At 51.1% G+C, this 24,795-nt stretch overlaps 1 protein-coding gene and 1 non-coding gene across 2 annotated transcripts; one reads left to right on the top strand and one right to left on the bottom strand.

The window, feature by feature from the left end:
* Positions 1–3,043: 3,043 nt before the first annotated feature.
* LOC119231564 (transcription factor CP2-like protein 1) lies at positions 3,044–23,282 on the bottom strand. Its single transcript, XM_054688616.1, has 15 exons — positions 23,224–23,282; positions 13,213–13,297; positions 12,575–12,726; positions 12,429–12,502; positions 11,307–11,412; positions 11,105–11,211; positions 7,354–7,506; positions 6,766–7,123; positions 6,112–6,358; positions 5,879–5,975; positions 5,526–5,619; positions 5,046–5,136; positions 4,538–4,605; positions 3,887–4,032; positions 3,044–3,654 (listed from the first exon to the last, which is right to left on the bottom strand). Exons 2-15 carry the CDS (start codon positions 13,293–13,295, stop codon positions 3,514–3,516), a joined length of 1,917 nt encoding a protein of 638 aa, XP_054544591.1. The 5' UTR covers positions 13,296–13,297; positions 23,224–23,282; the 3' UTR covers positions 3,044–3,513.
* LOC119233135 (small nucleolar RNA SNORA62/SNORA6 family) lies at positions 16,227–16,391 on the top strand. The gene has a single exon (XR_005122287.1). It is a non-coding gene; the product is annotated as a small nucleolar RNA SNORA62/SNORA6 family (small nucleolar RNA).
* Positions 23,283–24,795: the final 1,513 nt, after the last annotated feature.

Raw genomic sequence — 24,795 nt, 5'->3', positions numbered from 1 at the left:
CTCTAACTAACATGGTCTGATTAATTAACTTTACTGTTTCTCCCCTTAAGACTTGAATGATTTTCTTTCCTTAGTGCTATATAATAGATCGATAATAAGTGAAACCTTTGCTGCTACTTTCCTGGGTTTACATCAGTTTTTTCCTTCCCTTAAGAATAATTTATCTGTGCTTCTCTGATGACTGTTGATTTCTAATATGTGCAGAAAGAGGTGAGCTTAAGATTTCTTCTCTTGCTCTCCTCATCCTAGCCCCAAACCACACACTAACCTCTAACTCCTAGAGCCTGTTGGCGCATGTACAAGATCCATGGGACAGAACTCATCAGAAGCTACTTGTGTTTTTTTCTCACCATGCCATAGCTCTCCGAGCTGCCCCCGAGGATCTGTGATGACCCAGTCCACAGGGTAACTCTGGGGGGGGGGGGGGGAGGCTTAAGGCCTTTCTGCCTCTCTCCATTCCTGAGATGCCTCCCATTCTGGCCGCCTCCTATTTCCACCCAGGACTTGTTTCCAGGTAACCTGCATTGGGTATTTCCCAACTGCTCTCACCTTTGCCCACCTTCCAGTGACCCTGAGAGCACAGACCTGAGAGAGAGGCCTGTGCAGAGCTCAGAGAACTGTGAGGACTACCCCTGCCTGTCAGACTCTGTTTGGGGACAGAACAGAGATGGATGGGTAAATGGTGCTGTGGGAGAAATTTTTATCTTTAAACGAGGCTGTTTCATCCCTATACCCCCAACCCCCACCAGGGGGTAAAGTGCAGATTGTGTTTGACTGGCGGGGTCTGATCTCCAACACCACGGTCTGGCCTAAGCCTTCGCCAGCCATTCAGCCTGCCCATGTGTGGGAGCTGCTGCTCACTAGTTTCTCCGCCAGGCCTGCTCCAACTCTCAGCCCCGCCAGTGCCTGGGGCCAGCACAGTTCCCTGCATGGTGACTAACACCAGGTTCCAATTAGCTGTCCAAGTGACTGTGTTTCCACCCAATACTTTTGGCACTTGAGGGTGGGGGGTGGGTTATTTAAAATAAAATCCAAGGTGGCAGTAGAGGATTCCTTTTGCTTTAAAATCTTTGGACTAAAAAAAAAAAAAAAATGTTTTTTATATATAAATATATAAAGTAATGTTATGTAACTATTATTGTTTCCTGTATGTTCTAATTTTGTTTTATGATGTAATTAAAGGAAATAAGATACGAAGACTTTTTATTTTGCTGGGGAAATAGCCTGACTTGGAGCTCTGATTCTTCCTTGAACCCTAGAACTATAAAGGCTCCTCAGGCTGAATGAAGGGGCTTCTTTTTGGTATCCTTGTATTTTTTAATACCCTTTAAATCATTCCCTTTATTATTTAATGGCCTTTATTTAATAACCTGCACTTCATTTGTTTCTAAGAAAAAGAAAAGACATAATAGAAACCAGAGTTTCTAAAAACTCATCTTAATTTGTTAGTAGCAGTTCAACCTCAATCCCGTATCTGTAGGAAAACACAGGCTCCAGAGTCAGATTGCCTGACTTCCCCGTGTAGCTTTGGCCATTTAGCCCCTCCGTCTCAGTTCTTCATTGGCAAAGTGGAGATAAAATACCTTCTTTAGAGTTGTGGAGCGTATTAAGAAAAATGAGAATAGCACGTAGCAAACATGTTGCCTGCTTGTTATTCCCTTCATTTCAACAAATATTTTACTGCGTGGTCAGTGTTAGAGTCTGGGTTAGAGATACACGTTAAGTTAATACATTGGGCCCCTGTCCTGATGGAGATGTGCAGGAGCCAAGTCAGCAGAAAACTGCCCAGCCATGAACACCACTAGGGAACCTGAGCGGTCATAGGCCCCACTTGAAATCCACTCACCCTGCATAAGGTAAAGGCCTGGTGTGGATTAGTTATTGGGGGCCAACACAGCCCCTCCAGGGGTGTAAGCAGGCACCTATTGTCTGTATTGGGTCAGTGCTGGGCTTGGAAGGAGGCACTTTCTAAATAGGTCTTCAAAACTTCATAGGCTGGGCAGCCATCCCCTCTTCCATACATCTTTAATCCGCTGGTGTTTAGAACCTTCCTCCTCCCTACCCTCCCTAGCCAGAGGCCACCTGGCTTAAGACACTGAAGATGATCAGTGAATAATAGCTGAAGTATACGATAAACGAGAAATAAGGAGATACTCTAAGTGGGCACTTTGACCTACCTTACACTCCATGCATATATGAGTTCCCTTTTTGCTATGTTTGAAATTATTAGGAAAGGGGATGAAAAAAAATGAGCAAAATAAGACATGACCCTGTATCACTTTTTCAAGCCCATGGAGAGCTAAATGCCTACCTGGCAAGATGCACAAGTCAGTTTCAGGTGGGTTACAGGCCAAGAGTGAAAAGCAAAATTTACACTTGGAAAACTATGCATAGGGAATTATATTTATGACCTTAATACAGGGCTATATAATGATATAAATTCAACTGCATTTGAAAGAAAGTCCTGTAGCCTCAGTGTTTTAGAATAACTATAGTATTTTCCAAATCTCTAGATTTAAGTTTTTAAATAAGTGCAGTGATTTGATAGTTAAATGGTGTTTTGGAAGCTTCAGTGATTTTGTTTTCACCCAAACTAATTGCAAAGCAAATACTGCCAGATTTATTTATTTCGTCCCAGACTCCATCCTTTGCCCTACCCTGTAGTGTAAGCAGGGGACATCTCCCCCAAGAGGACCATAAAGCCAAGAAAATTGAACAACATACTGAAAATACACCTTTTAGATTTAAAAGATTAACTTTTAATTTAAAAAGGAAAGGGTGAATGCAATTTTAAGCAAACATGAATTAATGCCCACAGTGTTCAGCACTGCACAGGGGTTTTACCTCACAAGCTTGAGAGGCTATGTCCCCGCTCTGACAGCCATCACAGCTGAGATGAATCTGGAGTCTGCTTGCGCCCCCCACGTGATGGTTAGGTGCCACCTGAGCTTGATGAAGCCGCTGGGGGTTGTAATAGGGCTTCTGGTAAACACGGGGCCTCCCAGAATCAGGCTGGCATCAGTCTCTTGCAGTGGGGTGCCCCAGGGCCTAGGTCAGAACCAGGTAGTACCCATCTGGATTCTGCACTGAAAGCAGTAAAAGTTGGGGGTAAAGGGGTGGGCAGAAAGGCACCACTGGCATGAGGCAGGCCCCCAACCATAACTATCACTGCTCTGTGGCTCCAGGCCTACACAGCCTGTGATGCACCCATTACACCGAGTGTGCTTCCAACCACACTTCAAATCCACCTCTTTAGGTAGATCACTAGCATGGCAGGAGAGATGGGTGCTAGGGGACACGCATCTGAATAACCAGAACCATCTTACCTTCCCCAAAAAAAACTCCCTTACATAGAAACTGGGACACTTTCCCACATAAGAATACGCTTAGTCACCTTCATGAGCAAGAAATAGCTGTCTCGGCTTTATGAATCTTCCCTTTGACACGAAGCTGGCATTCTGCAGATGTTTACCAGTTGATTGGACACAGCCCCCACCTCCAATAGACACCCCTTCAAGGGACCTTTTGATCCCCTTTAGGAGACAATATAAGCATCCTCCTGTCCTTATGAGGGCTTGCCAGACCCCTTCTGAAGCCCCTACCTTTTTTTACCACAACCACGAAGTATGACTCATCCTTAAGATTGTGTACCACCTGCAAGAGGGAAGGGGTCACTAAGAGAATTCTATTTTTTTAATTAAAATTTTATTTTTATATTCCCCATACAATTATAACCCCCTTATTTTGACCCCAATCCCTCCTTTCCCCGCCCCACCCCCCCCCCCCCGAGAATTCTATTCTTAGAGCCAAGCAGACTAGAGCAGGAAGAGGGGACTGACCTGAGGTGGAAGACTGGGGTCTTGCCTGGGGATTGCTACCCATTTACCTGGTCAGTGAGGAGAATGAGAATGCCCCCAGGGCCCTGGTGAAAGAGGCGGTGAATCTGATTGGCTGGGAGGGCCAGGAGCTCTGCCAGTTTCCCCATCAGCTCCCCAGCACTGAGTTCATCCAGAGAGATTTCCTGATAAAAGCCTGGGAGTGTGGCCATCGCAGAGGCAGGGTTCAGTGGGGGGCAGGTGCCCAGGGATCCCAAGAGGCCAGGAAGAAGGGGCGGGGGGCAAAGGAACAGCCTCGGGCAGGGTCAAGGTGGGGAGAGAAGGAAAAAAGACAAAAGGTTTATAAGTCTACTTAGTTTTCGCCTCTTATTCCTCACTTTTGGGCAAGGGAGCTTCAGACCCAGGGGTGGGGGGAGCCCCCAGTTTAAAGACGACAGGGGATTCCTAAGAATGATTGAAACCCAAACAAAATACAAATGCTGTAATCCCACATACCAATAAAATACTGAAAGCAGATGGAGTTAGGGAGTAGGATGTGGTGGAAGGAGAGAGGACTAATCTGGTCATGGAAGACAGGAGAATGCCTTGGAAGGCATTCTGAGTCCCAGGAACTCAGGGGCACCACCCTCTCCCCAGGCCAGAAGAGGCTTCTAGCAGCCACAACTGAATTTCTCATCTGAGGAGAGAGGATTGAACCTCACCTGAGTCAGATTTTGCTTGCCCGGAGACCTCCTGAGCCACGTATAAAGTCAGCCGGTGCTGGATGGGTCTAGACAGGAGAACAGTCCACATGTGGACCCTTCCTTACCTGAGCTAGCAACTCCCACGTTAGCCCCACCCGGGAGAGACCCCGCCGCCTCCTGGGCCTCTAGGGAGAGAGGGCGAGCATTTCTGAGGCATTTGATGAACGTTGAACACTGGGAGGAGAGATGAGGAAAACCCCTCTGTGTCCCCAAAAGGCGAGCAAAGCTGATGGGATGGCCACAGGAAGAAGAGGTGAGAGTAGCCTGACTTTCTACCCCGCTCTGCCAGCCATTCTCTGTGGCCTCAGGCAGGTCTCCGTCCCTGGACCTGGTATCATCCTCTGTAAAAAGGGACTGGGACTAAGTGGTCCTTAAGGTGCCTGCAATTTGAACACTGTGAACGTGACTGCTGGCTGAAGGGTGCCCCGGCAGTAGGAAGGGGACTGTGGTCGGCAGTGCCCAGCACCTGACTCTAAGAGTATTGAAAAGGCGTATCCCGTCGGCAGCCCCGCAGATCTGGATGAGGTCCTGCCGGGTGAGCTTCAGCAGATCCGTGCCTGCAGAGTTGGACAGCACCAGACTGAGAAGAGGGGCCTGGTGTCCAGGGTGGCAAGGGACATAGTCCAACTAAGTTAGTCTACAGATAGCCCTAGTGTGTCCATCTGGACATGGAAGTCATACATGGATACAAATCCCAGCTGTGCCACTTGCCAGCTGTGTGTCCTGGGGCAAGTTACCCTCTCTGTGTCCTAAAGGGGTAGTGTATACATTATACGGAATAATACTCAGGAAGTGCGCCTAGCAAACACGGCGCCTGGCAACTCTTAGTCCTAAAGAAGGGTTAGTTGAAGGGCACAGAGCAAGCCAGGACAGAGACCGGCTTCCTTCCCAAGGGCCTGGCCCTCAGTCCCCAATAGGTTTGGCCCCTGCCAGTCCCCAGCCTCACCCGCAAAGTTGGCCAGAATCCGGCAGTAGCTGGAGAACCGGTGCCGGTACAACCACTGCTGGGTCTCTAAGATGGAGGCTCCAGGGTTCAAATCCTGATGCATAAAGAGGCCATTCCAGAAAACAGAAAACACCATGGGCTAAGAACAGGTGGGAGGGGAAATACAGCCCATGCTCTTCGGGGCTCTAAGTCTGACAGGGGACTGGTCTGTCAGTGGGAAATGTCCAGTCCTAGCGAGGAATGGTTGCTTCTGTCCACCAGGGGGCAGGGCCACCCTGTATCAGAGAGTGAGATCCAGCCGCTGAAAAGGCTTTGGGGACAGTGAAGAGGTTGGGGGGGGGGGGGAGACTCACCTCAGCTGCACTGCCTCCCAATGTGTCCAAAGTGAATGGGGGTGAGGAGCAAAGCCTGGGGTTGGGAAGAGTTAGGGTCACCCCAATCAGGCCGGCCCTGGGGTGCAAAGCTATGTCAGTCCAGGTATTCCCTGGAAGGCACAGGGCTTTCCCCAAGGCAGCTTCGCCCTCCGCCCCGCCCTCCCGCATGCCTGCGCTGAGGCTCGCTGAGGGGCTGGCAGGAGAGGGCTCACCTCTCTGGAGACTGGAGCTTACAGGAAAACGGGAGGGTCAGAGCTCCGGGGCTGAGAGAGGGCTGGGAGCCCGCACTGGGCTCTGGCCATGGAGAGCACTGTGGGAACACATGACAGGGCCAGCGGGTCAGCCGGGACTTGGAGGGCAGGGGTGGCCACCTCCATCTGCCATCTTGGACCAGACCTGGTGACGAGTAGACCAAGTCACAGAGACAAAGGAGGAGAGTAAACGAGCTGGCAGGTGTGTCTGGGGAAGGCGGGTTGGGGGGGGCGGGGGTTCCTGAGTGAAAGGTTCGGCGCGGGAAAGAAAAGGAGAGCCAGGCTAAATCTCTTAGAGGGAGGGAAAGTTTATTGCGCCCCGGGCGGACCTCACGCACCCAAGGTGAGGGTCAGTGAAGCCGCGCACGTTGTTAGGGGGAAGCAGGGTTTTATAGGGTGAGGAGAGGTCAGGTGGGAAACTGGGCTCCTACGGCGGGAAAAAGTTTGTTGGGTGGGGGGAGTTTCTTTGTCTGAGAAGAGAGCCGTGGAGGGAGGGGGAGGCTCATTGTCTGAATCCTCCAGGCAGGTTTTCCACATTCCTGGCCCCAGGTGGGCTACCTGGTGGGTTTTTGCATTCCGGCCTCCTGCATGGACCTCTCACTGAGGAGCTAGCTTAAAGCAGCAGCAGGAAGGGGGTGCTCCGGGCAGAGGGCAGAAATGAGGTGGCGGCAGCACTGGCAGGTCTCGGGAGAGGCCCTGGAAGGCTCAGGTCCCGGAAGTCTGTGCCGTTTGTCCCCGCGGGGAACTGAGGACTGTGATGATGTTCTGGAGTATCGCAGCCCTGAGGCCTCAGTTTCCCCATCTGTACAATGAGCATCTTTTCTCTGCCCTCCCTCCTGCCCCACTGTCCCGGCACACACACCTCCACGAAGACCGTGCTCTCACAGGCCATCTGATACTTGTCTCTCTCATGCTGGGGCTGTTTCTCAATCCTCTCCCGGTCTGTTTTCAGTTTCCGGTCAGCTCCTTTGGGCTACAGGGTGACAAGGAAACCTCAGAGGTCCCCTCTTCATCTCCCCACTTCTCCTTACTGAAGGGGCTCTAAGAAAGATGGAGTTCCATCCCTCTGTGCAGAGAAGGAAAGGGTCCCAGAGATGGGGTACCTCACACTTAGGGTCCCCAGCAAAGCAGGGCCAGACTCCACACAGCCAGCAAGGCCGGGCGGGCGAGGGCCCTGAAAGAGGGGGAAGGGGCTGCCTGTACCTTGAACACCTTGATGAGGCAGCCAGCCGAGTGCAGGCGCTCAGCAGGAGGCTCCTTGTCACTGGGCTTGAACGTGTCAATCTGAAGGCGGAAGGGGACACCTTTCTCGCCACCTTTTTTCCGAGGAGTGAACTCAGTGCTGATGCAGTGAACCTGAGGTGAAGAAAAGCAAAGAGAAGGCAGGGTGACTCCCCCTAAAACCTGTTACCTGCCCACTCCTTCCGACAGCAACTTCCATCTCCAGCCAGCGTCTCTTAACATGTCACTTTATCAGGTTGTTTCCCTTGTTCGAAATCCTCCAGTGGCTCCCCAAGGTTACAGGAAGAGAAGCAAAGCTCCCCATGCTGGCCTTCAGCACTGCAAAGCATCAAGTTGCATCTTCCTTGGGGGCGGTTCCTCCTGGGCGGCTCTCACCCTCCAGCCTAACCAGGACTCCCACCATTGGGCCTGAGTTCTTCCTGGAATCTCCTACATGAAAGCTCCCCCTGCTCACATCTGAACACAGACATCACCTTCCAAGGTAGGCTTCTCAATTAGAATATAGGACAACCAGGGGCCTCTCTGGTGGTGCACGGGGTTAAGCACCCCACTGTGAAGCTATCTGCAGCCTCTGGGCTCGGCATGACTTCCATCCCCAGCCAGGGAGCTGACCCACATGGGGCAGCAGACCTTTCCTGTCTCCCCTGCTGCTCCCCTCAGCAGTGTGTTTCGGTTGATCTGTCTGTTCTGTTCCTCACTCTGTCTCTGGTGAATCCTCTTACCACCCCCACACCTCTGCCCTGTGCCCCATTTCTTGTATGCATAAATAAATAAATCTCAAAAAAATATATAGAACACCCAGTTAAATTTTAATTTCAGATAAACTACAAATAAGGTTTTAGTATAAGAATTCCCCAAGTATTTGGGGGGCATACTTACACTAAAAAATTATGTATCTGAATTTTATTTATTATTTTTAAGGATGTATTTATTTATTTTTTATACAATAGCTGGGGTACAGGCCAGAGGCGCGGGAGGGTGAGAGGATTCACCAGAGACAGAGTGGGGAGCAGAACAGGCAGACAAACCGAAGGCACTGTTGAGGGGAGCAGCGGGTGAGACATGAGAGGTCTGCCATGCCATGTGGGAATCTCCCTGGCTGGCCAGGAATCGAACCGGCACTGCCAAGACTGCAGACAGCTCCACAGCACTGTGCTCAACCTGCTGCGCCACGCCACCGGGAGGCCCTGAATTTTAAATTGTTAACTGTGTGTCCTGTTTTTGCTAAACCTGGCAGTCTACTCCAGAAGGCTTCCTGGCCTGCACCCCATATAACATGCAGCCTTTGTATTCTACCTAGCAGTGGGACCCCCCAGGGCAGGCAGGGTCTCCACCTCTGCTCTTACCCACTGCCCGTAGCGGGCATCCCACAGTCCTGTGACGCCCTAACTTACAGGTAGGCAAGACCTCTGCTAGAAAGTGGTGGAACTGAAATTGGGTCACATCTGTCACATGCTTAGACCATGGTGGGCAATCAAATAAAGGACACACAGGGGACTTGATGTTTGGTTATAAAGGGAAGTGTACTCAATACAGAAAATGTGAAGAACACTGAAAAAGGTACAAGGAGTAATACAGGCATCACCCATGGAGCCACCTCACAGAGACAGTTAACACTCAAGAATTGTGTCTTCCTGTCTTTTCTCTGGACAAGGAAAAGGGGTTGGGGGGAAGCAACTTGTGTATCACTCTAATTTTGACATTATATTTTAATTTAACACTCACTTTAATTTGTACAAAATAGAAATCAAGGATGTGAGGGCGATCTGGCTGCGACATCTGTCACCCCATTGATCGCCAGGGTTGATTCGGCTGATCTGGCTGGCTAGGCGGGTGTCCCCTTCCTCCCTCACAGCTCCATGTGCGTCCCTCCCGAAGCTGCGCGCTCGGTGGAAGAGGACGGCCTTCCCCGAATAGAGACGGACCGGTCTTCGGTCGAGGGTATACGAGTAGCTGCGCTCCCCTGCTAGAACCTCCAAACAAGCTCTCAAAATAGAAATCAAAGTTTAAATACACTTGTATGTTCTGTCTTTTACTCTTGGTAAGCCATTTCTCCTGTCATTAAACATTTCTCAGAGACATCATTTTAATGGCTACATAATTTCCATGGTAAGCCTGCACTAAAAATTATTTTAAAATGGGCCTCCCTGGTGGCTTAGGGGTTAAGTCTCAGTGCTAGCACCCCTGCACTGTAGCCTGGGTTCGATCTGGCCCAGGGGCTAACCCACATGGCGCAGCAGACCTCTCTTGTCTCCCCTGCTGCTCCCCTCAGCAGTGTATTGCTGTCAATCCGCCTGTTTCTGCTCCCCACTCTGTCTCTGGTGGGTCCTCACCCCCCCACCTCTGGCCTGCACCCCAATTCTTCTACACATAAATAAGTAATCTTTAAGAAAAAATTATTTAAAAGTCTATCCTCATCAGATGGCATTTTGATTGCTTAAAATCTTTTAACAGAAAAAGTAATACTTCCATGGAAGTGCTGATAAATATATCATTGTGTGCTTACTGAACACAAAGTCCAAATGTCTTGGATAAATTTTTTGAAGTAGAACCATTGGGGAAAAGACTATGAAAATTAAATGTGATACATTTTGCCCAAGTCCCACCCTCCTACAGAGAGGGGGTGCCAATTTGCATTCTCGGGCTACCAGGATGTCTGTTTCTCCAAACCTTGCCAATAATATTTTTTTAAGCCTTTGCCAGTTATATACATATATACATTTATCATTTGCATTTTATGAGGCTGAACTATTTACATTTATTGGCAATTGGATCCTTATATAAATTGTCTACATATACCATTTGCCGATTTATTATTGTGCTCTCATCTAGTTTTTCTTATTGAAATACAAGAACTTGTTCTATGTGTCAAGGATATGACACATTATATGTCATATGTGGAAACTATTTTTCCCACTTGGCGTCTCCTTTTAATTTCACCATGTACTACAGACCAGTGTTTTATATATATGTATTTTTTATATATATATAAATAAAAGATCTATTTATTTATACATACAAGAACTGGGGTACAGGCCAGAGGTGCGGGGGGTGAGAGGATTCACCAGAGACAGAGTGGGGAGCAGAACAGGCAGATGGACTGAAATTCACTGCTGAGGGGAGCAGCAGGCGATGCAGGAGAGGTCTGCTGCGCCATGTGGGTAGCTCCCTGGCCAGGGATCCAACTCATGCTGCAGTGGCTGTGGATAGCTTCATAGGTTGCATCTTAACCCCTTACCCTGTGTTCTGTACTTTCTCCCCTTGCTTTACTGTCTAACCAGTCCTTCCCTATCGTGAGATTTGATAAGCCATTTATCCATATTCTTTCCTCAGGTCTTTTCTGGAAATGACTTATTCCTGGGCCTCCCTGGTGGCCTAGGGGTTAAGTCTCAGCGCTATCATCTCTATGGCTTGAATCTGATCCCCGGCCAGGGAGCTAACTCACATGGCACAGCAGACCTCTCCTATCTTGCCTGCTGCTCCCCTCAGCAGTGAGTTTCAGTCAGTCTGCCTGTTCTGCTCCCCACTCTGTCTCTGGTGAATCCCTCTCACCACCACCCCCACCTCTGGCTTACACCCCAGTTCTTGTATGCATAAATAAAAATAAAATTTTTTAAAAAATGATTCATTGTCCCTCCCACCCAAACTCACCTTCCTTTCCCATTTAGATGGTGCCACCTCTGACCCTCTCCAGCCCCAGCACCAGACTTGCCTGCAGGAAGAGGGAGGTCCTCTTGGTTGGGTCCCAGTGAAACTCCACCGTGTTTAGCTGTGACGGCAGCACTTGGGGGTTGAGCACCCCTATGGACAGCGGCACATCTGCAGGCACAGAGTGGCAAGCAGGGAGCAAGGCTTCTTCCTCCTATCCCTGCCAGAGAGTGTCCCTAAGATGTCCCGAGTCCCTCCACACTCACCGATGTCCAGAATGCGGTCCCCAGGCCGGTTCCACCTCCACCCATCCAGCTGCAGCTGCTCCATGCACTGGAGGCGCCGGTCATGGAAGACCACCCGTGCCACGCTCTGCACAGGCAGACAGTGCTGGGCTTCCAGAACCAGGTCCCACAAGGAGGGTAGGCCTCTCCCCAACCGTGTTTCCCACCACCAGGGGGCGCAAGGACAGAGACTCACTAGTGCAGTGTCCTGATGCTCATCTGACATTGATAAGCTGTGACACTGAGGAAGTAATCTAGAAACCCTGAACCTCAGTTTGTTTTGTTTTTTTTTCTCAGTTTGTTTTTTAAGATTAATTTTATTTATCTATACATATAAGAACTGGGGTACAGGCCAGAGGTGTGGGGGGTGAGAGGATTCACCAGAAACAGAGTGGGGAGCAGAACAGGAGGATCTACTGAAACACACTGCTGAGAGGAGCAGCGAGCGAGACAGGAGAGGTCTGCTGCGCCATGGGGGTCACCTCCCTGGCTGGGGATACAACTCATGCTGCAGTGGCTGCCAGTAGCTTGATAGTGCTGAGACTTAACCCCTTGCGCCAGCAGGGAGGCCCTGAAACCTGTTTTTTCATCTGAAAAATGGGACAGTTCCTTCCCACTTTTGTTCACTCTAGCCTTTTCCTTTCTTTTCTTTGCAGCACTTATCAATTTGTAGGTCAGTTTGCAACGGCATATAACCTGTACAATCACGTGTTTGTCTCAGTAGAATGCAAGCCCCTGAGAAAGGGATTGCATTTGCCTCTTTGCAGCTGAATTCCTAGTTTGTAGAACAGCTTCTAGAAAAGGATGGCAGCAAATAAGCAATTTTTTGAGACAAAGAATCATGTGTGTGAATGATGCTGTGTAAATGTATTTCTAAACCCCAGGCCTGCTACTTACTGGCTCTGTGTCCATGAGAAAACACTTAACCTCTCTGCCTGTTTCATCAACAATCGCTACCCACCACTGAGATGTTGTGAAGACCAGATTAAAAGAGGGACTTGAGAGGGTGCCACTTGACAATGACTTCATAGTGATGACCTTGGCTTCCTGTGCAGAAAGGCAGTTAAACCCAGCCCTTGCAGGTCTGGGAGTGCATGCACCTACCTTCAGCAGTTGGGGGCACTGGGTAGCATTGCCCAGCTTGAGGTTGCAGAGCATCCGAACCTCATAGGACTGGCCTGGGGAGGGGGGATAAAGGGAAAGTGAGCCTGCTGCCCATAGGCCCCTTTCCTCCCCCTGGCCCAGCATACCCTGGTTCAGGTAGGTGAGGCTTTCCTCCTGCTGCCTCACTGCCGGGGAGGTGGCTGCACAGAGCACATACTGGAAGGAGGGGTAGGGTGGCTCCGTGCTGGGGACAGTGGGCAGCTCTTCCTGCTTCAGGTAGGGCAAGGGCAGAGACTCCCTGCTGGGGAAAGAAGAGCACTTCCGGTGTCTGCCTGTCCACCCCCTCCCCTAAGGGGCTCTGACTCTGTGCCAGATCCTCCCTCTAGGAAACCTGTCTCCTGTAGCAGGTACCCCAGCATTATCCAGGGCCTAAGGGGCTCTCATTCAGTCCCTCTGGCCTCCAGGGCCTTAACAGAAGAACTCTCTCAAGGTGCAAGGTCCAAATACCTGTATTTGCCAGCAACTACTTGTTGCTGCACTTGCCTAATACCCAGTAAATGCTCCCCAAAATGTCCTGCATGGGTGAATGGTCAGGGTGAGCTCACCTACCTGAATGTCCCAGGACCCACTAAATTCCTGTACATTTTACCACTTCCCCACTCCCAAAGGAAGCCAAGAACAGTGAGGCCACCCCCTTGGCTTGAAACAGATTACCCTGCCTGGTCCACCCCCACTCAGATGAGGGCCTTCTAGAGAAGGCAGGGGAAAGGAATGTAGCCCTTACCTGAGCAGACTGCTTGGAGGCCCGGGGCACAGTTCTGCAGGACTGGCCCAAAGGTGCTCTGGTTGGTTATGCCAAAACAGCATCTCTGAAAGGGAGCAGGGCCCACGGCGTGGGTGGCAGACCTTAGCACCGGACTGGGCTGGACTCACTGGGCCACCACTGGCCTCAGCCTTTATACACAGAAGCTTCCCCACAAAAGGGTGGGGCAAAGTCTGGCACTCTTATTGGCTGAGCACCCAGGGCTCTGGAAACCTTGGGGTCTATTAGGCAGCCCAAGCTGGGAGGGGTGGTGTCAAGAAATGGTGTCCCCAGGACTTCTCACCAATCGTGAACTTGAAGGGGAGATGGCAGTGCAGCAAAACAAAGTCAGGGATGGACAGCTATTCTCACACACACACACACACACACACACACACACACACACACGTGCTGTAATGCCTGTTTAGGGGACCGGAGTTTACAGAACAGAGTTGAGCTTGCTGTGGAAACAATGCAGAGAGAGGTAGAGAGGTACTGTTGGGGGAAAGCCAATGGTGAGGCTGGGGCCTTAGAAAGAGAGGAGGTCCAGCAGTAGGGCTGGTGTCTTTGCCCTTCCTCTACCCTGGGGCATGGGGTTGACTATGTTTATGGACAAATACAGTCTGCCCTGGGGAGGGCTTCTGTCCCAGTACTCAGGCCCTGTTGTCACCATACACAGACAGCCCCAGCTCCCTGCCCACCCCCCATCCCCACTACTGTGTTTGTATAAACAGAATAGGACCTTGCAGAGAGCAGAGTTAGGGCCCTAACGACTTGACCTTACTACATGTGACCCTAGATACCCAGACTTCATGATTCTGGAGGGCCTTGTCTAAAGGATATGGAAAGAGTATCCCCACACTCCAGGCAGGGCCCCTGGCCCTTGGTCCTATACCTGCTCCCTCCTGCAAGGCCAGCAAAATGAAAGTGAGAAGAAAAGGGAGGAACTGTGAGGGAACATTCTAGCCAGCAGGGGCCAAGAAACCACCTGCTGCCCAAAGTTTGATTTAAAACCAGGAGGCAACCAGGGACCTCCCCAAGATCTGGCAGAGCACGATCCCAGCAAAGACAGGGGAGGGGAAAAACAGGAGGGGTCCTGGGGGGCATGGCCCTGGCCTGGGAGGAGTGTGTCAGGAAGAACTACAGAACTACGGGGCTGATAGATGAGTAGGCAGGGAGTAGGAAAGGTTTCTCTGAGGATACTCCAGGAGCTGGGCAGGACTTCCGCTCCTAAACCCAGCCCCCCACCTGCTCACCTTCCCCTTCCAAAGCTGTGCACTTCTGCTTCCTCTGGAGTCAGTTCCTCCCCTACTCACTGCTTCCCCTCCCACTCATCCCAAAGTCTCTGGGCTTCTGTCCCTAAGCAGTGCTGCTGTGTCTGTTGCTAGTTTTCTTCGAGTCTCTCTCTGAGGAAAGAAGAAAAGCCAGGACTTGAGGCAGGTAGCCCCTGGCCCCTGACAGCCTGGCCTAGCTCTTTCCCTTGCCAGGTGTCTGTCGAGGTGTAGGGACTGCACAGCTCAACCTCAGGCCTGGAGAGGTGTTAGGTTAGGAAACTTCTGGTATAGCCCTCCAACTCTCAGAGTTGCCCTGAGGAAGGGGCAAGACCCACATCCACCCTGTGTCTTTCTGAACCTTCCTTCCTCATCTATAAAAGGGAACAAGGCTTCCTCCTCCCCTTCAGTGTGGCAGTGAGGACTAAAGGGAATTTGTGGAGTCGCATCTCATTCCAGCTTTTTTTTTAAGATTTATTTATTTATTTATACGAGCACTGGGTACAGTCAGAAGCGCGGGAGGGTGAGAGAATTCACTAGAGCCAGAGCAGGGAGCAGAACAGGCAGAAGGACCGAAGTGCACTGCTGAGGGGAGCAGCGGGCGGCAGGAGAGGTCTGCGCGCCATGCGGGACCCTCCTCCGGTGGCCGGGGAGTAGCCGGGGATCGAACCGGTGCTGCAGAGGCTGCGGGCAGCTTCGCAACCCAGCGCTCAACCGCTGAGGCACCGGGGAGGCCCTCATTCCAGCTTTTAATGCTCATGAGCATCACCAAAGATACCGTGCCTCCTCCCAGTGCTGGGGGTAAAGACATGACCACTCCAGAAACATCCTCACATGCAGGTCATTTCAGGGACAATTTTTTTTTTAATGGGCTTTTTCCCCACCCAAAGTTCTCTATCACTTTCTAGGCCATGGCATAACCCAACCCTAACAATATCCACTGGGGTTCCCGAAGCCAAGGAAGGAAAGTTGTGATCTGTAAAAACTGCTGAGAAAGAACAATTCAGTGTCCGTCCTCCAGCAACATCACAACCTGGAGAGCTGGAGGGCGAGGTCTAGCCTCCCTCAAAGAAAGAGGGTTGAGACTGTTAGGGGGAAAGGCTGTCCTAAAGCTAATTCCATACAGGCTTTGTGGACTCCACCCCCACCCCAGACCAAAGCCAAAAGACCAGCGCAGTTTCTTCACGTGTCTCTAGGCTCCACGCGCCTCCTCCAGGTCTCCTGGCTCCATCCTGCTTCCTTCCTCAGTCTCCTCTGCAGCTGCTTCTCTCCTGCTCAGCTCCACCCTCCCTTGGGTGGGGCAGGGAACCTGGAACCTCCCCCTTTCCTGGGGACCCCCCTGTTACAAGAAGAGAAGTGTTTCTCGTGCATTCATCCCACAATGTGTGCTCGATGTGCCTGAGGGGTCTGTGCGTCTGTGGCACAAACGAGGCACCTCCGGAAGGCGCTTCCCTCGCCCAGCGAGACGTCTGGGGCCCGGGAGCTGGGCTCCGGCCCGGCTCACAGCGCCCTCTAGCGCCAGGCAGCGTGCGGGCCTGACCGCGCTCGCGTCCCGAGGCGCCTGAGGGGCCCCCAGCACCAGAAGTCCCCCCCAGGGAAGGTGCTTCTTCCCAAGCTTCTGAACCCTTCCAGCAGTCCAGTCATTTGACACTTACGTTCCCCATTTCCTGTCTCTGTCCCTTCCCAGATTCCTTCGTAGCAGGTAGCAGTCGAAGCTTGTTTCTTTGTGTACGTTGTTTTGTCATCAAGAGTGGAAGCTCCCCCCTCCCGACCCCCCACAAAATGAACTTGCAAGTGCAGGAAGTGTTCCACAAGGGGCAAGTTTTTCAATATCACCACAAGGGTCTCTGGCCCGGTGACTGGAGTTGGATAACAATCCTTGCTACAAGTACAAAATCTCTTTTTTTAATGAAAAGAGTAGAAGTCCTGTAGAAGTACGGACTAAGAGAGGGTTACCAGTGACGGGGCGAGGAGTAGCCACGGACTCTGAGTTCAAGTGCTGCTGTGCGGGTTTGAACAAGTGACTTAACTGTTCAGAGCCTCAAACTACAACTGTTAAAAAAAAAAAAAAACGAAACACGGGAGGCAGCTCTCCTCCCTGCCCACCTGTGACTATGCAGGCCTCTTCCTTTTCCCAATAAACCTGTCCTTTTAAAATGTAAAATAGGGGGCCTCTCTGGTGGGGCAAGGGGTTAAGTCTCAGCACTATGAAGCTATCTACAGCCACCTCAGCACGAGTTAGATCCATGGCCAGGGTTAGGGAGCTGACCCACATGGTGCAGCAGACCTCTCCTGTCTCCCCACTGCTCCCCTCAGCAGTGTATTTCAGCAATGTATGTTCTGCTCCCCACTCTGTGTCTGGTGAATCCTCTCACCCCCTCCCCCACCTCTGGCCTGTACCACAGTTCTTGTATGCATAAATAAATCTTTTTAAAAAACTGAAATAAAATGTAAAATAATAATAATAAATTTAAAAAATAAAAAGGGGGTGATGAGAGCCTCTCTCCCATAGGGCTAGAGTAAAAAACTATTAATAAATGAGATTATTATTGGGTCTTTAGTAAGTGTGGGTGTGTTTTTCTCCATGTATCCCTTGTGCCTAGAACATAATGGATTTATTTAACACTTAAAGGCACAGGGCCTCCCTGGTGGCGCAGCGGTTGAGCACTGGGTTGCGACGCTGCCCGCGGCCTCCTGCAGCTCCGGTTGGATCGCCGGTTTGATCGCCAGTTCGATCGCCGGTTCGATCCCCGGCTGCTCCCCGGCCACCAGAGGAGGGTCCCACAAGGCGCACAGACCTCTCCTGCGCTGCTCCCCTCAGCAGTGTACTTCGGTCCTTCTGCCTGTTCTGCTCCCCGCTCTGGCTCTGGTGAATTCTCTCACCCTCCCGTGCTTCTGACTCTACCCAGTTGCTTGTATAAATAAATAAATAAATCTTCAAAAAATAAATAAATAAATAAATAAATAAATAAATAAATAAAAACACTTAAAGGCACAGGTTTAACATGCAATTTGCAGCAACATGGATGGCGCTGGAAGGGATCATGCTCAGCGAAATAAGCCAGAAAGAAAAAGAAAAATACCGGATGGTCTCACTCATAGCAGGAATCTAGAAAACTTAAATAAGGGACCAGGAAAATGAATAACTATAAGAAAGTGAAAATCAGAATCAACAAAAAACTATGAAACAGAGACACTTTTGGGGGGGTGGGGGGTGGGAGGGGAGGGATTGGGATCAGAATGGGGGGGTTGCAATTGTATGGGGAATATAAAAATAAAATTTATTAAAAAAAAAAACAAAGCTGAAGTGTGCTATGTGAATTGAAAAAAAATAAAATAAAGGCACAGGTTTATTTATATAATACTTATAAGTAGAGAGGGTTTTTTTTGTTTTTTTTTTATTTTTTATTTTTGTGGGACCCTCGCCGGTGGCCTGGAAATGAACCTGCGCTGCAGAGGCCACAGGCAGCCTTGCAGCCCAGCGCTCAACCACTGCGCCACCAGGGGAGGCCCTAGAAGAGTCTATTTATTTAAGAAATAGTTCTTCAGTGCTCCGTATGACTTCAGAGTGCTTTTCGGTTTACCTTATGAGGTAGATGGGATTTTTTTTCCCTCTACTATTATTGCCTCCCATTCTACAGATGGGGAATCTGAGGACCAGAGAGGTTAAGTGGCTAGTTCAAGATCACACAGAAGAGACAAAGTCAAGGTTTGAAGACAGGTCATCGGAGTCACAGTCCTGCTCTTAATCATTGTACTGTGCCCTAGTCTGCCTGATAAATATGCAAAGAATTTAAAAATGAATCTCCAGGCAACATTCCACCCTGGAGAGTAGGAGAATAAGGTCTACCCTTCCCCAGAAGAAAAAGGCTGAAAGGGAAAACATTCCTCATCTGTACATTCATTCAATAACTCCCAAAGAGATATCAAACCCTGGATGCTGGTTTCCTCCGACAGCAGAGGCAGTGGCCCCAGGCCTTTCTGCAAAATGGGAACAAATACTTTCCATTGCACTTCTGGGCTGTGAGCCCTGAGGATGAGTAATATGAATGATATCGGCTGGGCTACTGAGATTATGACCAAGGGGGGGGGGGACTAGAGATGGGGCAGGAGGGACAGGAAAGGTTTGGTGGTCTCAACAGTCCTGCCTGTGACAGGAGTCCTGCTAGACTCGGGCTGCTCTTGGGATGAGCAGCACATGGAGGCTACAGCAGGGAGGAAAAGGCGGCTAGGCAGGGGAGGTAGCTTGCTCTGAGGGGTTGTATGATGGGGAGGAGGCCCAGACCCTGCACATTACAACCACCCAATGAGATAGGACAGTCCCATTTACAGACAAGAATACAGAGGGAAGGGCCTCCCCAGTGGTGCAGCGGTTGAGCGCTGGGTTGCGAAGCTGCCACCCTCTTCGGCGCCGGTTCGATCCCCGGCTGCTACCCGGCCACCGGAGGAGGGTCCCACATGGCGTGCAGACCTCTCCTGCCGCCCGCTGCTCCCCTCAGCAGTGTACTTCTGTCCTTCTGCCTGCTCTGCTCCCCGTTCTGGCTCTGGTGAATTCTCTCACCCTCCCTGGCTTCTGACTGTACCCCGTGCATGTATAAACAAAAAAACAAACAAACAAACAAATAAATAAATACAACATGCCTCTATTAAAAAAAAAAAATACACAGGGAAGCAACTTGTCCAAGGTCATAGCTTGTAAGGCATGGGATGGAGCCTGAATGACCTCACTGCCCTGCACACTTGCTATCCACCCAGGTCTCAGGCCAAGACAGAGGACAGTGTCCTGTCCATTCCTGCAGCAAAACCAGAGATTCTTAAAAGTCTGCTGACTTGGTCCCTGTTTTCAACTTGCTGAACTTGGGAGCCAAAGAGATCTTCCTAAGACATGGGAATGACCTTATCCTGCTCTAGGGAGCACTGCTCTGTGTCCCATTGCTCTCAGCACTGTCCTCCACTGGAGGACAGGTCCCCTGTGTCACCATGGTCCATCTTCCAGGACGTTGGGGGCACACAATAGTTAGCACTTAAAATAGTTTCTTTGATAGGAAAATCAACATGGATGTTCTTTCTTTTTTATTTTAAAAGATTTATTTATTTATGCATGCAAGAACTGGGGTGCAGACCAGAGATGCGGGGGGTTGAGAAGATTCACCAGAGACAGAGTGGGGAGCAGAACAGGCAGGTCTGCTGAAATACACTGCTGAGGGGAGCAGCGAGCAAGACAGGAGAGGTCTGCTGTGCCATGTGGGTAGCTCCCTGGCCAGGGATTGAACTCATGCTGCAGTCGCTGGTGATAGCTTGATAGCGCTGGGATTCTAACCACTGTGCCACCAGGGAGGCCCTAGAAATTCTTCTTTATACTTTTTTCCCCACATGGGTATTCTTGAGTCAAATTGAAACTTGCACAAACATTTAATCTAGAGCCTTCCAGGAACACCCAGCTTCTTGGCCCAGCCTTCAAGGCCTTTTGTCCACTTTTTCTGTCTTTCAGTCTCACCCCTCCCCCTGCTTACCTGAAGCTTTCAGAACAGACTGTTCTGCTTCACACCTCTGTGCCTTTGCCCAGGCTATTTCCTCTGCCTGGAACACTCTGGCCCCACCACCTTCTGGTCTGCGTGATGGCCTCTGTCAGTAAGGAACCCACCTCTCCTGTCCTCACTTTTTCCAATTCCCCAGGTCAGCTCAGAGAGACCCTCCATAGGGCTGCATTTTCTGGATCAGGAGTCACAGGAAGGACTTGAGCAAGGCAGGGATCAGGAGCTCTCTGTGTTCAGAGCCACGAAGGTACTTAGTAAGGAGCTCTTGTTTTCCAGGTCTCAAATGGAGACCCTCAAGGGCCTGGCCTAGTGGCCCCTGCCTGAGGGACATCTGGTGCTGCTTTCTGTGCAGCCTGCAGGGGGTGGTGTGGGCTGGCCCCAGTAACCCCTATTGCATCAGAGAGTACAGATTCAGTCAGTTAGAAAACCTCCCTAGCAAGAGTGACCCAGCTGACCTGGAGGGAAGAGTTAAGGGCTCCATCCTCCCAATCTCAACACCTTGGCATCTCCACCCTCATGCTTCCCCCAGGTGGTAGGGCAGGGTCACCCTCTCTTCTAACACCTGATCCAGTTGCTTCCAGACTTCAACCTCCCTATTTTCCACCAGCTCTCAGCAACAGTCTCCACTCCAGTCTGCCCCAGGGGCCCTCTCCAGCAAAAGATCCTTCATTCAGAGTTTGGGACTCTGAGTGCTCACCTCTCAAAAATTTAACCCCTGATAACTACCCTCTGGGCTCCACCCCCTGGCTCACTCCAAGGTGATGGCTTTGCTGTTACCTTGGCAACAGATGTTTTGTGAGGGGGTGGGGAAATGAAAAGAAAGAAAGCCATGGCTTCAGGACAGTTTGAGAGGCCTGAGAGATAAGGGTAGGCAAAATGGCACAGGGCCTGGGGAGAGGCAACCAGGGGCTGTGGCCACACGCCCTCCACCGGCAGCCACCGCACAATGCACAGGTTTGTTGTCAGCCTTGTAGGGTAAATGAATTGGTCAGGCTTTCACGCTGCTGGCCTGGGTGGCTATCACCTGAGGCCTTGAGTGCAGAAGGCGCTTGGGAGCATGGGCCTGAAGCACGCATGCCTAATGGTAGACACCTGGAGTATGGCGTAGGCATGTGTAAGTGGGCACACCTGAGCCAGGAGGCTGAGGCTACAAGGGCGGCATCACTCAGACAGGAGAATGGCTACAGCGAAGCAGCTACGAGAGGATGAGCTGTGTGACTGTGGAAAGGCAAGACCATGAGGAAACGCCCAAGAGAGCCCAGAGAAAGAGTAAAGATTCGCTGGGGGCTGGAGGCCTGCCAGCTGCTTGGCCTATCGGGCCTCCCTGCCTTGCCAGCCTGCGGGCTTGCCCCACAACAGTTGGCACAGAAAGACCATTAAATCCTGAAAAAGCCACTGAGGCCTCTCCTTTGTCCGCCTGCCCAAATCGATAAACTGCCCTGTGCTTGCTGCCCCGTACAGCCCTGTATCCCCAACCTCAAGGAGAAAAGAGCGGAATGGAAGAGAATGTCTTCTGGAAAAACGTTTTCTTCATGAAGAAGGGACAGCCCCAAACTCAAATCCCCTTCACGTAAGAACAGGTCTCCTGGAAAGCTTGGCCGGGTGGGGTGAGGATTGTAAACACTGGAGCCCACGTTGTTCTCAAGGGAGCCTGGGGCACAGAGAAGGAACAGCGCACCTAGGGTGTGTGAGGGACAGTGCCACAGGCAGTGGGAGGGCGGCTGTATACCAGTGTCCCGGGCTCAGGGGCTGGCGGCAGCAGGAGGTGGAGGGGCCTCCTCTAGCCCTTGGGGACCTGGCTGTCCCAGATGCCAGTCGGGAAGTGTGTTGGGCACTTGCGTAAGAGCCCTCCATATTTCCATAAAATCTTAATTACTGATGCCTGCCATGCGCCTTAGCTCATTAGAACGGAATCTGCCTCTGGGGCCCCAGGTGGGCTGGTTAGGAAAAGTAAAGGCGACTGGACGAGGCCAGGCCTCTCACTGCTTCTCTGGCCCTGCCAGTCTGGCCCTTTTCCTGTCCCCAGCTGAGAGATGAGGACCCAGACCTGGCCTCAACCATGATGGATCCGCCCCCTGCCCAGGAACCCTGATCCTACAGCTGGAGGGAAAGACAAGCCACTCCTTTGTTCAGCTTGGGCAGTCCTTGGCGACCCCTAGAGACAGAGGGCACAACGGAGGGATTTAAACTGAAGGGGGTAATGGGAGAAAATAAGTCATTCCTTATGGAAGGAAGGAGAAGTCCCTCAATTCAGACTCTCAAACCCTCAGACTAGAGGGACCCTGGGGCTCCTTCGGGCCTGTGGTTCTTCATCTGAAAGATCTTTGATTCTTTGAGGAGCAAATGAAAGCCCTGGGCTCTCCCCTAGAAAATCCTCCAAAAACTTACACTTTCAAGGGGTTCATGAACTCCCTGAAGCTTACTGGCAAGCCCCAAGTTAAGGGTCCATTATCATCATCACCTGTTGTGCCCCTACACTGTCCAGGTGTCATACATACCAACTCATCTAGTCCTCAGTGAGGGATATTATTGTCCCCATTTTAATCTAACTCCCCATTTCAACCTAGCCTGGTCCAATTATGCCAATCTAAAAAGAAGAAAACAGTCCCTCCAGAGATGGACAGTTCTCTGCCCAAGGTCACAGACAGGATGCAAAGGGCAGGCCAAGGTGAAGACCAGGTTCTGTCACTGTGCTGGGCATTGTCACATGCAGATTTGAAGTCATTTGGGCTATCCCTCTGCCCCTTGACTCTCGCAGGCCCAGAGCCCATCAGCACCCACTCAGTTCTAGTAAGAGGCATCCCTTAGGTCCTGCGTGGCTGCCGCTTGGGAGCCCGTGGGTGGGCGTGATGGTCGCTAACCCTGCTGGAGCACTGCGGCCCTGGCTCTGCCCACCCCTCACTTCTGCCCAGATGAATCTGAGATGGAGCAACATTCTCCTCTCCAGGAGAAGCTAGCCAGGCTGCTCCTACCCTGCCCCTGAGCCACTGCAGTGGGAGTTGTCCACGCTGAGAGAAATGACTCAGACTTAGTTGGTGAAAGATCCTGGGAGCACAAAGACTGCGGGCCAGAGAGGACATCCAGAGGTCATGGGATCCAGCCCCACCTCCTCACAGCTGTCTCCAGCTCAGGCTTCTGATGTCAAGGCTATGTGGGCCCAGGGTCGACCAACTTCCCTGACTCACCTCGGGCACTGGCACCACTGATTCCCCTGGGAATTCTTCCCTGAGTTGTCAGAATCTCCTCCTGGCCCCCATGGACTAGCAGGCTCCAACAGCAGAGAGAAGTGAGGGAGGGAAGCTGTTTCTTCTTTCTGCCTCAGGGGAAACACTGGGAAGGGATAAATCTCCCTGAAGAAAGGAGGGAAAGAAGAAAATGAACTTTCCCTGACTGTTTTCCCTGGACTAAGTGACAAATCACATGGCCTCCTTCATTCTCCTCGCCATGAGGTGAAGCTCCATTTTGCTGAGGAAGAATTCAAGACTCCAGAAGGTTTAGTTGCCTGCCCAAGGTCACAGTTAGTTAGGGGTGAACCCAGAGCCTCTGCTCTTTGGGGGAAAACAGGGGTGCCCCCCAAGGAGTCTCCAAACACAAAAATCCCTTGTGCTCCAAGCATCCCTAAGTCTGAGTTGCCCTGGGGGGTGGGGCAGAGTGGGCACACTGACTGGGCAGAAGGGAGGAAGGTTGCCCTCAGAATGGATTGGGAACAGGCTGGCAATGAATGGGACTTTGGAGAAATGGGTTTGAGGGTTGATGCCAGGTTCTATTGAAGCTCCTTTCGGGAAAGTTAACAGTCAGTTCATGGCTGCAGTGGTTTGATCTAGAGGGGGAGATGACCAAGTCCCCACAACCACAAACGCTCACGTCTGCCCTTGTCCTACTTCTGCCACTGGCAAATACATCTCTATTCCTGGACACAGTAACCTGAGCAGTGCTCCAAGGCTGAGCTCATCCTTGGAGGCAGAGATTGCATGAATGGCTCTGTGCATGGGCAGGCAGGAAAGGGGGGGCACAATGCTCAGCCCCTGCACTCCAAGGATGGCATAAAGGCAGGAGGGCCATCTTGAGTGCCACACCCTCCCCAGCTCATCAACACAACAACTTCTGAGGGAAGTTTAGATCCAGAAGTCTCTCCACTCATACCCAGGAAAGCATTCTTTCAACCCCAGACCTACCGCTCCTTCCTTGGGTAGACCAAGATGTGGTTACACCTTTTGGTCAGGGCCTGAAGAAGCAGGAACAAAGAGGACTGGAGGTGAGGGAGGGGGACTTGGGGAAGAGCAGGGACGCAGTGTGCACCTTCACACCAGCTGCACAAGAGGCACCTTGGAAGGTCCCCTTCCCCTCTCCCCATCCTGTGACCTAGCTCCATTTGTGGTAGGGTCTTTAGGAGGGGGTGGTGTCAGGGAGAGGGGACCTCAGATGTGGGGACTGAGGGTCCTTTTCTGCTGAAGTCCAGACACCAGAATATAATTGTACTTTCCATCCACAAAGGAGGAATTGTCAGGCTTGGCCTTTGACATATGGTGATAAGTCAACCCTTCTCTGCTTGAGGAAACCCTATCCCATAGTCCAAGGATGTGTGGAGAGAGTCTCTCCAGGGCAAAGAGACATGCATTTAATGGGGCACAAGTGTCCCCCTTCTTTCGGCCCGAACCTTGGGCATCTTCAATCTTCAAGCCCTAACTTCGATTTCACGCTCAACTATTCCTCTGTAGATCAAGCTATTTCTGTTCCCTTAACCCCACTGAGACTCT

The sequence above is a fragment of the Talpa occidentalis genome, unplaced genomic scaffold, assembly GCF_014898055.3.
Source record: "Talpa occidentalis isolate TD23 unplaced genomic scaffold, MPIMG_talOcc4v2.1 talOcc4.7, whole genome shotgun sequence".
Classification (NCBI taxonomy): domain Eukaryota; kingdom Metazoa; phylum Chordata; class Mammalia; order Eulipotyphla; family Talpidae; genus Talpa; species Talpa occidentalis.
Note: the sequence above shows the minus strand (reverse complement) of the source record. Positions and strands in the feature narration are given on the sequence as shown.